Source organism: Apostichopus japonicus, chromosome 4, assembly GCF_037975245.1.
Source record: "Apostichopus japonicus isolate 1M-3 chromosome 4, ASM3797524v1, whole genome shotgun sequence".
NCBI classification, from domain to species: domain Eukaryota; kingdom Metazoa; phylum Echinodermata; class Holothuroidea; order Aspidochirotida; family Stichopodidae; genus Apostichopus; species Apostichopus japonicus.
The window spans coordinates 20,877,206-20,891,292 of record NC_092564.1 but is presented as its reverse complement, the minus strand read 5'-3'; the positions used below and the strand labels follow the sequence as shown (position 1 = coordinate 20,891,292).

Below are 14,087 nucleotides of genomic sequence, written 5' to 3'. Positions count from 1 at the left end.
AGAACCTGTTGACTTACAAGGGTTTCTGTTTAAGCTTCTGCTGTGAAGCAAAATTCCTGTGTTTGAACATTTCCCAAATCCCAGGGGTACTCAGTGGTAGACTAAAGACCCTATGGAACTCCCACGCACTCTCACACACCATATCACCATATGCTAAATGCAAAATACCTCCAAAAATGATTACCATATATTAAACAGGCATGGTATCTCTCTGAATGATACATTCTTAGATGAGCAATATTTTAGCTCCACAAGGATCAAAACATTTAGCTCACTAAGCAATAAGCATACTATATATCCCATTAAACCATTTCTAAGAAAAACATAGATGTTCAACTACTGTTAGTGCTTTACTACTCATTTAAATCAAAGGCTGTCAAAGTGTACAGGCCTCAAAATATGCTACCAGCAATCAAACATCACCATCAACTAAACATCAGACTAAACCTTCCTCATTCACTGCCTAACTTTCTACTTAGCAATCTTTGGCTAGCTAGAATTTGGGATCTAATGTAGATGACACAGATTACAAACTGGGGAAGAGTTACCGCCAGCATGCCACTCAGCTAGAGCTACTCTATTCATAGAAGGACCAAATTGTGGCAGCTAAATGTACTCAAAATGGCCAAAATGTCACAGACTATTGCAAACAGTGCGAGAATTCATGCAAGTCTTGACAAAGTACCTTTCTCCTAAAATACAATAGTCCTTACCTAAAAACAAAAGAGCAAAAACATCTGAATCTCTCTGTCTCAAAATTTTGAAATAAAAAACTCCTATACAGGAGACTGATTATGTACAATTTAGCACCAATACAGCTATGGCAAAATTGTTCTTTTTAAAATGCAAATAGAACATGCATTGAAAATGTTATCAAGGGAATTATGCCTCTAAAGTTCTTACTGATATGGACCATCTTTCTACAACTGGAAGTCTCTTTTCTGGAATGAAAAGCTGAGAACTCATAATCAGACCTCTTTACTCCAACTTACACCATTTCCTGATGAACTTTCCAATGTCAAGCACCTTCGTGAGAATCAGTAAAGAGAACTATGCTCTGCCAAGCATCTTCGACAGTTCCAACTCTTTTTTGACTTCTTCAGAACCAAACCATGGTTAGGGTTTACTATAAATATAAGGCCTAATATTTTACACTAATTAGGACCCAATGGCAGGCTACATATTGTAGACCTAACAATTGTAACATGTGCTGTTCATATCCACGCACATTATCTACTGTAATTGTAGGGCTAGACTGCATGCCTTTGCTAAATTTCATGAAGACTAAAATAGAAAATAACATTTAACAGTAGTTTGTCCTGTACATTCAAAGCTGACTACTCCATACAAATATATTTCCTTTTCCTGAAAAAGTCCTGAATAATCATGAAAGCTTATTAATGCCACTAATTGCTGAAAATTAGGATTTGTCCTCACTTTGATACACTTAAACTTCAAAATCTATCCTCACTCCAGAAATGTCTGAACATAGACTACAGTTAAAGCATAATTAAACTATATTAGTCAGTTGCTAACTGGTTTGTTTACGATATCTACAATATCCACCAAAGTCATGAGAGAAAGTGACTCACCTTTTGTACGGATGTTGGCAAGACTTGAACGGCGGTTCGACTTTTTGCAGCTATTTCGCCATCAAGATGATCCGAATCTAACAATTTTGAAAGCTCTGGACACTGAAAAATAATGAGGAACTGATAAACTGATAGCAAAGCTAAAACAAGTTTTAAATGGACAAAGAATTTTTTTTTACAAGAACAGTGCATAAGTTTCATCTTTCTAGCTGTTGCTAATAACTTCAAGTGATCTTTGATATTTCATTCCTGTACACCTTTTTCTGCGGCAATGACTTTGGAAAAGGATAGCATAATTTGACCTTTACCACCTTCGATATGCCACCCTTGAACTTTTTATAACTTCTTTTATGTACCAATCCTATCAACTAGTGATTATATAACTTTCAAGTCAGAATATATTTGCAGGTGAAACCTTGTAAATAATCTTATGTTTGGCCATCCTCATGACACAACTACCAGACCTTTCAACAACTATGACTTAGATCGGTCAATGTAACTCTAGATGGGAAAAATAACCTTTCAAAGGTTAATTTAATAGACAGACATACAGACATACAGATACATTGCCAGGGCATGGGTACATACTGGCAATATAAACTGAGCTCAAAATAACTAGCAAATTGCAAACAAGTTTTTGGCTAGAATGCAGTGATCTGATCACAAGCCTTTATCATTGCAACTATAAGAAAGGCATGTGACATGGTGAATGGCTTTAGACATGACTATGAACTAATGTAACTGAAGTTGAGTCATTCAATAAGATGTTTCCCAATTCAATCAAATTACCAGCTACTTTATTGCCATTTAAAGCTAAAAGTCAATAAGAATGCAACAGTTATATCTGACTGTTATTGCTTGACAGATTTGTTGGATTTTAACTGCACCTACTACAGAGATTAAACCCAAGGTGCTATTTAATACTGTACTTCTCCAACATTCATACTGTGAGTTCCACATAATTAGCCTGTTATGGACACAATGGTGGCCATAGTAACTCTGCACAGTATCTATTTAAATATGTCTCTATATACATCTGCTGTTTCAGTATTGTGAATGACTTGTAATAAATAGATCTGTGTTATTCAGGCATTGCAGACATAAACTCACTGACTTAATCATGAGTAAAAATGAAACTGTGGACACATATGTTTACATTGACAACATAAATACACAGTACTTTGTGTCAATTTAAAGGTCTATGCACACCTAGCCAATTTGCCCAATATTTAGTTGTGTGTGATAGTCTCATTCAAAATCTGCTGAAATTGTTCGCACAGCTCTTTTAGTTTATTCAAGATATGCACATTTGAAGCTTTGATATATCTGGGAAAATTCATTAAATATGTACAAACTATGAAGTAGAGTGTTGCGCTCATCAAAATTTCTAATTTTAGCCCTAATAAGTTAACCCCTAATATACAAGCCCACATATGTTATTTGAATAATGTGATGTTCCTCTTTTCAAAGAAGACAATAAAATATTTCAAAAAAATCGTCACAAACCTGTGTTCAGTGTCCTTTAAATGAAGGTTGTAAAAACAAAGGAATAACAGAAACTTGGGCAGTCACTCCATTTACATCATGTGCATAATTAGCTAATGTTTATTCATAAATGAAATCAGACTAAAGTAAAGACTTAGAAAATGGTCAAAAATGGATTTTGATGGGAATTGCAAATATTTTCATGATTTCTAATGCCTATTAGAGTGATTATTGTTCCTAGGTGTCTGTAGACCTTTAAGCTACACAAGCATCTTTCAACATTCCCACTAAAATACACTCCCAGTTTTCCACAAGGGACAGACCGAAGGGTAGTCTTTTAATAATGGAACTAAGTCTAACATACTGTCTTGTCGATGTCCGATTTCCTCTGAGGTTCCAAATGTGTTCGCTTCCAGGTGTTTCCATTGAAATCCATGCTTCTTGGCAATTCACACTGGTCGGAGAGAGCATGACCAATCATGTTTTGGAAAGAACTTCTGTAAAGTATGAGATAAATAGACGAACATATAGACTAAGATGTCTTTAAATATTAAAATATGTTGTGTTTTGATACAGACATTGGTAATCCCCTAGACAATAGTACATGTACTGAAGGTTTGGTTAGTACAATAATGTTGATATGTGTAATGTAAGTTGGCTTTTAAATATAAACAAAAGTAGAAATATAACTATTAAGAAAATAACTGCTTGTACGGCAGATGACGTATAAGGAACAGTATTTTTATGTATTCTGAAATAAAGTACTCATTCGACTACTCAAAATATATATTACAAGCCAACCTTCCATATTACAGGTATAACCCCTGTGACAAATCTTATGCAGTACAGGTAGGAGCCTTGCAATGTCATCTACGAATTAACCAGGTCACCCATCCGGAGTCTATGCATGCTATGTTTTTCAATATCGCCCTCATTTCATTTCTGGAAATATTTCATACTGTAGTATTGATTTAAGTATATATACTTAATTTTATGAACCTTCTGTTTAACTCAACTGAACTTTGACCTCAAAAAGAAAACAACAGTGTTATTGTACTCTACACAGGGAATTATTTAATGCCATACAAAATTGTCAAGATGCTAGACAAGTGTAAAGATGTATAACAGTTTTCTACATGGGGACTAAATTATTCTATGAGAGACACAATTCAGAGCCTCCAAACACGCTGCACAAATTTAAACACCAAATTATTCCCTTCTACTGTATGTGACGGGAATACATATCCGAGTATGAAGTTCACAAAAGGTTTGACTTTTGTAGTTACATGTTTACATGATTGCCAGAACTTTGACCTTCGTTCCAATCAAATATCCTAAACCACCACAAAAACTGTGGAGGTATTTGTACTCAGAACAGTGAACCATGTATAAGGTTTGCTCAAGCTGTATTGTTTACTGTGGTTACTGTGACTTTGACCTTTGTTGACCTCAGATGACATACTGTGAAAGTGTTCTTGTTGTTGCTGTGGTGGATCTATGTAACTGGAGTGTGGTGGTACTAAAATTATATTCTTTCAGTCACAACAAAATTTATTAGCAAATGGATGACACAGGCATAGATTGTTAAAGATATGATTTTAACATCCAAAGTCTGTGAAGGACTTTTAAAATATAATTTTTTCAGTCAAACTTCAAAAACATGAATTTACAACATATGGGACTACTTGTATAGTCAGCACACTAGTTGTCAAACAGCTGACTCTTTACTTTAGAACAAGATCAACTTAATTCCCCGAAATCACTTAATTACAACTACAAACAAATGTGCAGTTGCTGGTCTGGATACTCTGTGGTATGTCTATGGTTCTAGTGGCTAAATTGGGTGGCCGCTTTAACACGTGGATAGTGGGGGCGGCGTAGAACAGCATGTGAAACAGCTACCTTTTCAACGCACTGAGCACCATAACTTATCTTGTCACCAAGGTTATGATCTTAATTTCTGGAAAAGAGATATCCCTCCAATTCTTTGGCTATGCATGCTGGATCCGGAACCATTGAGCCCCATGGTTTTTAAGTATGATATGGTTGTACCTAGTGGACAGAGTATGAAGACAATGCCTTCCCTTGGCCAATGCCACTGCAAAGAGAAACAGGGATTACTTAGTTAATGCCGCCAGAAAGGCTGTACCCATAGACTCATAAAGCTGTGTTATCAAGACCTGAACAACACCTGACAACCTCACCATGGCATCAACTGTCTGACCCTCGGTCTTTTGAAGCCATTCCCCTTAGGAGTTGGGATGATCTGTTAGTTCCTGAATTTGCACCATCGCCGAACCCTTTGTGGGCTGCCCAGATCCTCGACCTATAATTCTTTATAGCGGCCAGTTCTTAACCCTCCCCTCAAAGGCTCTGCAGGAAACTATATAGATCTGTCGCAGAAATCTAGGTAGGAGGCATCTGTGTACCGTGACACTCTTCTCCAAATTTCCATAGTCGGGAATTGCAGCCATTGTTGATCTCCTCATCGCGTTGGCTACCATTGAGGCAACCGTTTCCCAAAGGCCCTTCTGATTGAGGGAAGTCCTGGCAGTTTGCAGGCAACTACTGTAAGCTTAGGCCTTTGATGTCTGGATGTATGAGGGTTCCTCTCCTCTGTGGCAACAGATAAGTGTCCAGTAAAAATCACTGGAACATCCATCACTAACTGAGGAAACTCCCCAAACCACAGTCTGCAGGGCCTCTAGGCTCTAGCCTACCTGACTGAAAAAACAGAGAGTTGGAAAGGTGTGGATAAGTTTGTACACCACTAGAGTGTTCTCCTTCGACGGCTGATGTAGGCCACCACCATGGAGTTGTGAGTTTATACCACCACTGTGGGACAGTGGGGGCTGGGGCTCTTTATTCATGTTAGTAAGTTCTCAACTGCTCGTCTGGCAGTATACCTCTCTAACATGTAGATGTGGTACTCTTTCTCTATTAGACATCAATGGTTTTGTTCACGTTGCTCCTTGTATTCTCTTCCGATTGTCATACTATCAGTCAATTGTCCAGGTACTCGAACAACGTCACCCCCTTTTGCTGAGACAGGAGACCACTGCTCCCGCAACTCTGGTGAACCCTCAGGAGATGTGGACAGGCCGAATGGCAACACCTTGAATAGGAGATCCCTTCCCTCGTATCGGAAGGTTAGATATCGCTGATGTTTCTCGTGCATCGGTATGCACAAGTAGGTGTCTGTAAGACCAATGCATGCCACCCATGTGCCCTTTCCAAGTAACAGGATGATAAGCGAGAGTTTCTACATGGAATTATTTTGGTTTTCACATAATTTTTATTGAGGGGTTTCACATCTATGAAGAGAAAGAATGAGGACCAGAAGAGCAATCCCACCTCTTCCTAAACCTCTATGACTACTTGTTTTCAAGCAACACCAAAATTTCCCCCTCTGAACCCCTTTTCACCTTTGAGCAGGTACATTGGTGTTAACGTAACTGTTTCCCCAGTCTCTAATATTAATAGGCGGACAGAAGGCAAAGTTTGTCCTCTGTCCATCCAATACTGCCTTCAACACCCACTGATCTGTGTCAATTAGTGCTTACTGATAGGCACAGGATCTTAATCTCCCCCACATCCGGTTTTTGAGGTGGGCAACCGTATGGCCAGTCGGAGAACAACAGTCTAGTTGAGGAGTAGCCACTGTCCAGTTTAGTCATTGAGGTTCCCCCGCCTCTGTTCCCATCTCTCTGGTGTCTACCCATGTACTGGGACCACGACCGGGTCTTCATACAGCCCCTGCTCTGCATTGCCCTCTGAGGAAATCCTCCGCCTCCCCTTGGATGACCTCGCCCCTCTCTTACCCTTTCAGTTGACCCAAATTTTGATTTTGCCAGTGTCTCTCTCCGGGATACCTCCTGTAGTTTCATTGGAACTTCCCCAAACAGACCCTCACTGAGGAACGTCAACGTAAGCATTCTCAACTTTGGCTCACAGGAGGGTCATCTCCTTGATGAAACCACGTTTCTTTTCTTGAGCTCATATACTTAGTTGCCACTCTGGTAAACTGGTCTAAAACAGTCTAGCCAATCGGCCCAGCATGAAAAGATGTTGTGTCTTATCTTCTGGCAGCTGTTGATGCTATCTCATTTATACCTCGGCTACTAACATAAGGACCGAATTTCATGTCGGACCGGGTTCACTACATCCACGTCCACTAAGGTTTCCTACAGCTATCTCTGTGCTGGGTCTTTAAGTACTTGGAATGACAAAGAGTCCTGCTCTGTTTTTCTTTGTTTCTCCTTTGCCTCCTGGGTATTGCCGGACACTTGGATAAGCTCTTCCAAGCCTTGTCTGACACTCTCATGATCGCTTTCATCGGAAAGGCTGTTAATTTCCTTTCCCCACAACGGTTTCAAACCTGCGGGGGCAGGACACATCTAAGGACTTTGTCGCCTTCATTCGAGCGACATTTTATCCCATCTATGCCAACTTAGAGTCTCTGCACATTTCTAAAAATGAAGTTTTCTGACACCCTTTCGAACTCGAAGGGTTCATCTCTCTTGTCCTCTAAACCTAAGTGTGCGACTGAGGCTCTACAGTCCAGGACATCTCCTTCCTCAGCCTTCTCTACCGGTTCTGGTCCCCTACTGTGGCCGGTGTGGACGCAAACGGTCTGTCACCCTTTAATTCTCTTTCATGGAGCTCCTCTCTTGCTCTGTCTAGGAGCAGTTACAGGAGGCCTGTCACTGCGCCAGCCATGCTGGCTCCTTATGTCTCCATCTAGGGGACCGGTATCACCTCTTTGCTTTCAATCATCTGAGGATTCCGACGATTCGTCCGCGCCAGAGGACCATCTCTTGCTTTACGGCCTCTTGGGAACCGCATTCAGGATCTACTCTTGTTGCGTCTCAGTTCCTGCTCTCAGGTCCTGATACCAGTCAGACATCTCTCTCCCAGCGACCCACAAGAAGCGTCTGACTCTCTAGGGCTGGTGAGAAAAGTCTACATACTAAACACAGATCCCTCCTAATACACGTACGACATACACGCATTAACTAATGCACGTACGACAGTTAATGCAAATATTGTGATTGTCCCACGAACCCCAGGGACAAAACAATGAGCACTTCACACATTTAAATTGGCTCCGAGAATACATTTCTGAATTCCTGCATTGAGGCAAACAAGAATGGCAAACGGAATAATACAAAGGAACGGATAATAAGCTGACAAAAATACCTAACCTAACAATGTGCTTCGAATAAGCTAGCAGAGGCATACAAGAAAAGAACTAACTTAATACAGAGTAACTAATTACACTAATGGCCAACAACTGGGAAGAAAGAATGAGAAACACTCCACCAAACAACTGAACAAACAGCAAATTGAGGGAGTACTAAAACTAGTAGAAATTGACAAAAATTCAACAATATACACAATGGGTTGGAACTGGTTCTAACTGTGGGCCTTGGGGTATCTCACTCCCTAATGGGGGTAGGACATGTGTAAGTACCCACAAGTCATCCTTGTCATCTGTCGTTTCCCTGTTACTATCAGTAGTGGAAGGGTGCCGTGGCTTTTGCGCTAAGTTGCTAATCCTTGTGAACTAGGGTTTAGTAGCAGTGCAGGTGTTTTTGTTGCTTTTGGTGGTGTTACAAATCTTGGGAGGGGGAGTGACTGCAAAGGCAGTCTGCATATTCAGAGCATTTCACACAACTTCCTATGATAACAGGTTATTGTCTTGGGCATTTGCTTGGGCATTCTCAGAGACTAATCTGTAGGCAAATTCCAACTTGTCCCCAAGACTCAGCACAATCTTGCCTAGACCTAGTAGTACCTTTACTATGCCCAGAAGCTGCCTCTACACCTTGATACTGTGTAAATTGTATACATGAACTAGGGTGCTACATGGGATTTCCACTCAGCCTTCTTTACATCTAGCAATGTATGGTCAGGAGTGTACGGTTAAACTTCTCACACTGCCCATTACCTTGGGATGGTAAGGAGTGGTTTGAAATTTAGCCACCCCTACCATGTCACAAAGATGTTTAATGCCTGCAGATTCAAAATTTCTCCCTTGGTGCCTGGCTGGAAATCCGTAATGCACTATAAAGTTTTCAAGAAGTATTTTAGCTGTAGTGTAAGCAGTCTGATAGCCTGTGGAGTATGCCTGTACATAGTGAGAACCAGAATGCAAAATGCATTGAGGTTTCGATGACTTCAATGCACTAGACTTCTGCTTGTTAGTGTAACCAGAAGTAGCTGTTACAATAACACTATGGCATGCTAACACAGGTCAGTCTACTGTACGTGGTTATACACACCTCCATCAAAAGCAATAGGGTTATTGTACTCAATGTTATGAATACACACACCAAGTATTACAAAACCAAACCAAATCTCTAATAACTTCGCACATTAGGGTTGCAGAGGAGTCCACTTATGGACAAGTTAGATTGGAATATGCCCACGAAACTTCAAAGAATCAACTTGAAAGAAGCTAATACAGGTCACTGGAGGTCAACCTGAGGTCAAAGGTCACCTAGATGCGGCTCGACTCCCTGATTACAATAGTGTAACTCCCAACCTTCACGGACATTTGGTTCTCAAGTTATTGCAAAAATACTAGTTTTTGACCCCTGATTGACCTTTGTTGACCTTGGATCACATGACTGTTATGTTTTGAAATGATCCCTTACCCCATTCACAACTGGTCCCAAAATATCAACCATGTCGGATCCTGTTAATGGGATTTATTGCTTGTTTTAATATTTTGGTTTTTGGCCTCTAACTGACCTTTGGTGACCTTCACAGGCAACACAAAAAATAGGGCACATCTACTCAATGTGGCACTCATATACACCAAATATTAGATTGGTCCAAGCTTCCCTACTTGAGATACCGTGTTTACAAGCCAGGCGTCACACACACACACACACACATACATACATACACACACTCTCCGCCTGCATGAATGCATAGGTTACCATTTCATCGAAACCAAAAATGGTCTGTGATAACCAATTCATTTCATATCTCCTTCAGATCCTCTAAAGACAAACAGTCCATACAGGCAAGTTCCATTGGCTCACTTGTGTACATTATGACCAATATGAGCCTTGTCAGCAGGCTTTTGAACAGCCTTTCTTCTCAGACAATGCTCAGTTCTTGACATAATTAGTGATTGCAACAGCCATCTTAGGCCAATGAACAAGCTGTGCTAATTGAAGTGTACGCTCAATACCAAGATGACCCATATCATCGTGAATATACTTAAGAACAATATGCTGTTGAGCAAGGTAATTCTTCTCACCCTTCCTCAGACCCGGACTGGCATAGGCCACTGGACGATCTTTGCCCCCCGGGGTTTGGTAGAGCACCGCCCTGACCCACCGCCACTCGTAACAGTGTGCAACTTAACGGGGGGGGGGGGGTAATTTGTGTAGGCCATGAAAGGAGAGGAGAGGATCATTTCTGAACTAAGTTTTCAAAGGCTGATTGAAAAGCCTGCATCCAGTCCCATTTTAGAAATGTAGGCTTTGGCAACCAGTTAGTTCAGAGAGGGGTTTTGCAATTTTAGAACAGCCCTCTACAAAATGCCTGTAACACCCTGCAAAGCTCAAGAGTTACCTTACTTCTTTCACATTCTTTGGGACTGGGCAATTTTTATTGCCTCAGCTTTGTCAGGGTCAGTTTCTACACCATTGGGTGAGACAACATGGCCTACTGTAGGTACTTAAAGGAATTGTCTGGTGGAAAATTTGTTACATTGCCCTTGTAGTCCTTATTTTTTTCTTTCTAAACATGTAAAAAATGTCCCCATTCGACGGTTTCTTCTTGTAGAAATCTGGTTTTCAAATTCAGTTTCTCACCAAACGTACTGCTTGTTGGAACGCATCAAGTTGGTGATTGACGTAGCGCAGGCAAATAGGCAAAACAGGCGACTTGAAGTTAGCACTCCCGTTTCCGCAGCAAATACACTCTCACGTGTACAGATACACGCACAGGTGATTGACTATTACTATGTGGATATCGTGAACGTATATCCTACCATGCTCAGTTGGTATACTTGTATAGCGTTGCACATAACACACTCTCACACTCAAACCACAGTTCATCAACTGTTCTTCGAAATCGCTGAAATAAAATTCACGGATCAAACTTACAGTAAAAGGAAACTTGAAAAGTATTCGTAACACCGAAAGATGAAACTTGGCGGAATTGATGTCAAAGCAGAATGTAGTACCAAGAAGCTTAGGCTTTGCAGAACTGTCCAATTGTAAACGTTAGAGTAGCCTACATGCGAATATTCTTCGCGTTGGAGCTGGATAACGCGATGTTTAAACAACGAAGAGTCTGCTGTTCAAACTAATCTTGTGTTGTGTTGAAAACATATCTAATTTATAAGAAATTTCACCGAAAATTAAGGAAGAAATTAATCTGAATACAAACACGTTTTTTGTTGTGAATACTGTAGGTACTGTACGGAGCATGGGTTATGTCGCAATCTGCATTAGCGTAGCTGACGTCACGTTCTGTACTGTTCAAATCATAATGGAAATGTCCATCCTCATCGACTAAAATATTGTTTCTCTGTCAAACGCAACATTAGCTTGTACTTTGACAACATGTTTGGAAAATTATTTATCATTTTTAAGGTAACTTCTTTGGGCCACAGACAATCCTTTTAACATTTCTGTGCAAGAATTCACATTGGGATGCCATTAAATTCAAGCCAAACTTTGGAGGCATTCAAGTACAGCGTCTAACCTTTGAAAAGTTCTTCAAATGTTACGGAGAATACAATGATGTCATTGAGATCAACAATATAGATTCATGTTCATGTCACAACCACATTTCTCCATTAATCTTTGAAATGTTGCAGGGTAAGCCCAAACAGCATACAATTGCATTCATGAAAACCCATTTATTATAATTGGGGTTGTTTACAACAATTGCTAGGGTGAGGTTAACTCTTTCCGTAGCATTAACCTCTGAAGGAAAGCTAATGACTAATTCTATATATATACCTCACATATGGTGCAGTCTGCCGCACCCACACCATCAATGTGGAGAATGTCCTGCAATGGGAATGTGGGTACATAAGATAAATATTATATAACAAAGGACTTTGAAATAGTTGTCACTTGCGACCCAGTATCTACCAGGCAAGTGAAACAAGTCCAGGACTCTAATTAGCATTACCAATGATATCTTGGATTACCTTTGATCAATTTTGTTTGGGGTGGGACCAATTTTTTCCCAGCACTTAACTGCTTTTCCCTATGCAGGGTGCCTCGTTCATTTAAATGTTTGGCAGTCCACTCAGGGTTAGGTTCATTCCTACAACCCCTAGCTATGTGGCCCTCTTCTCCACATCTATAACAGGAGAACAATCCCTTTTTCAGAAGTTGCCTACCCTGATGTACTACTGGTCTACATTGGAAATATTTAAGAAAGACTTAGCAAATATGAGTTATGTGAAGTAACTCATCTTGTGATATCATGTTTACCAGGTTTGTTTTTATAAGACTTTACAGAGTGTGAATTTGATGACCCAAATGACTGCCACCAAAAACAATAAGGTAGCTGGTACTCATTATAGGGAAGCCACATGCAAAATATGAGCCAATATTTTCCTATCTAGAGATATCCTGTTTACAAGGATACCAAGTTGACCCATGGTGACCTTAATTGAACTCTGACCTACACCAAATTGTGTCAAACCTTTACACTACATATTAGACTATCCTTTTATGCATATGCAAGCTCCTTTGATGTTCAGGTTCAAATGACCTTTGACCTCCACCCAAAACAACTGGGTTCATGTACTAGTTATGGTGAAGCCACATTACAGAGCCCTATTGTAGCTATGGGGCTACATCTACATACCAACATATGCAGTTCTTCCTAGAGCTCTTTACTTTCTAAGTTATCACCTTTGAAAGGTTTTCAGGCATTGAAATATGGTGACCTCAAATGACCTTTTAATCTCCAATTTACTAAGCTTATAGTAGTTAAGGTGGATCTTGGAACTAAGCAAACAGTTCATCCAAGCTTATGTGTATAAGGTTTTCACTTTCGCTCCTGTACTAGTCAAAGGACCTTTAAACTTCCCATTGGAGACAATAAGGATATTAACTAGTAACTACACACTAAGGGTGAAGATCATCCAAGCTTGTCTGAAGTCCCCAAAGAGTTGTAACAATTGTCTATAAGCTCAAACAGTGTGCTGGTGGTTAAACTAAATGGTCTAACCATTTGTGGCTCAATTTCTAAATAACGGTACGGTACACAGTTCTTCTACTGTTACTTCTTCTTTTCATTTAAAAGTTAAATCAGAACTTCTATAGTATGAAATATAGCTTCAATTGGAACTTTGATTTCACAATACAGACTAAGTTTTCACTGCTTATTTTTCTTATGCTTACCAATTACCAGAATATTTCCAGAGTGCACAATTGTTAACAAAGTGTTTAAACTAAATACACATATGTGTCAGTGTTGATCAATGGTGAGGCACAACAACTCACACACTAATCAAGGATCTTCAACAGTCTTTTAATACATAGGCCAAACAAACTGTCAAACTGTCAGTTTTGAAGGAAATCATTTATTTGGCATCTCCAAGCAAAGTCCTACTGCAAAATAGGTATATCTATTGGTAACAAAGTACAAGGATGAACTGAGACCATGTTTAAAATTTATGAGATTGATGAGATGGACTAATTGCATATTTTAAAGCATGGAAGTATTCTTTACAAGGGTAAACATTCCGATAAGAAATGCCTATCCATAGCAGACACCGTAACCCCATCTCTCCCTTCTCATATCAGCAATGATGAAAATATTAAACGAAGCAAATGGTGTGTGCAATTACAAATTGCAGCATATACTTTTTGAGCCTAGACATGACGAACCACATGTAAATATAGCACCGATACTTAACACATGTATGTCAAGAACCTATGTATGCTGGTACTACACACAGTACCAGCACATATTAAATTGAATACACAAGTACAGTGTAGGCCTATTATTAGTACATAT

General features: G+C 39.8%; 1 protein-coding gene across 4 annotated transcripts in view; it reads right to left on the bottom strand.

Moving 5' to 3' along the window:
• The window catches only part of LOC139966794 (uncharacterized), a 37,380-nt gene that overhangs the window by 22,495 nt on the left and 798 nt on the right, over positions 1-14,087 (bottom strand). For 3 of the 4 annotated variants that reach the window (XM_071970153.1, XM_071970152.1, XM_071970154.1), the window contains exons 2-3: positions 3,442-3,574; positions 1,593-1,694 (exon numbers count right to left, since the gene is read on the bottom strand). In XM_071970153.1, the coding sequence (XP_071826254.1) occupies positions 1,593-1,694; positions 3,442-3,558 (219 nt within the window). In that variant the 5' untranslated portion in view covers positions 3,559-3,574. Of the gene's footprint in view, positions 1-1,592; positions 1,695-3,441; positions 3,575-4,979; positions 14,084-14,087 lie in introns of those variants that run through there. The other variant, XM_071970151.1, reaches the window with a different exon arrangement.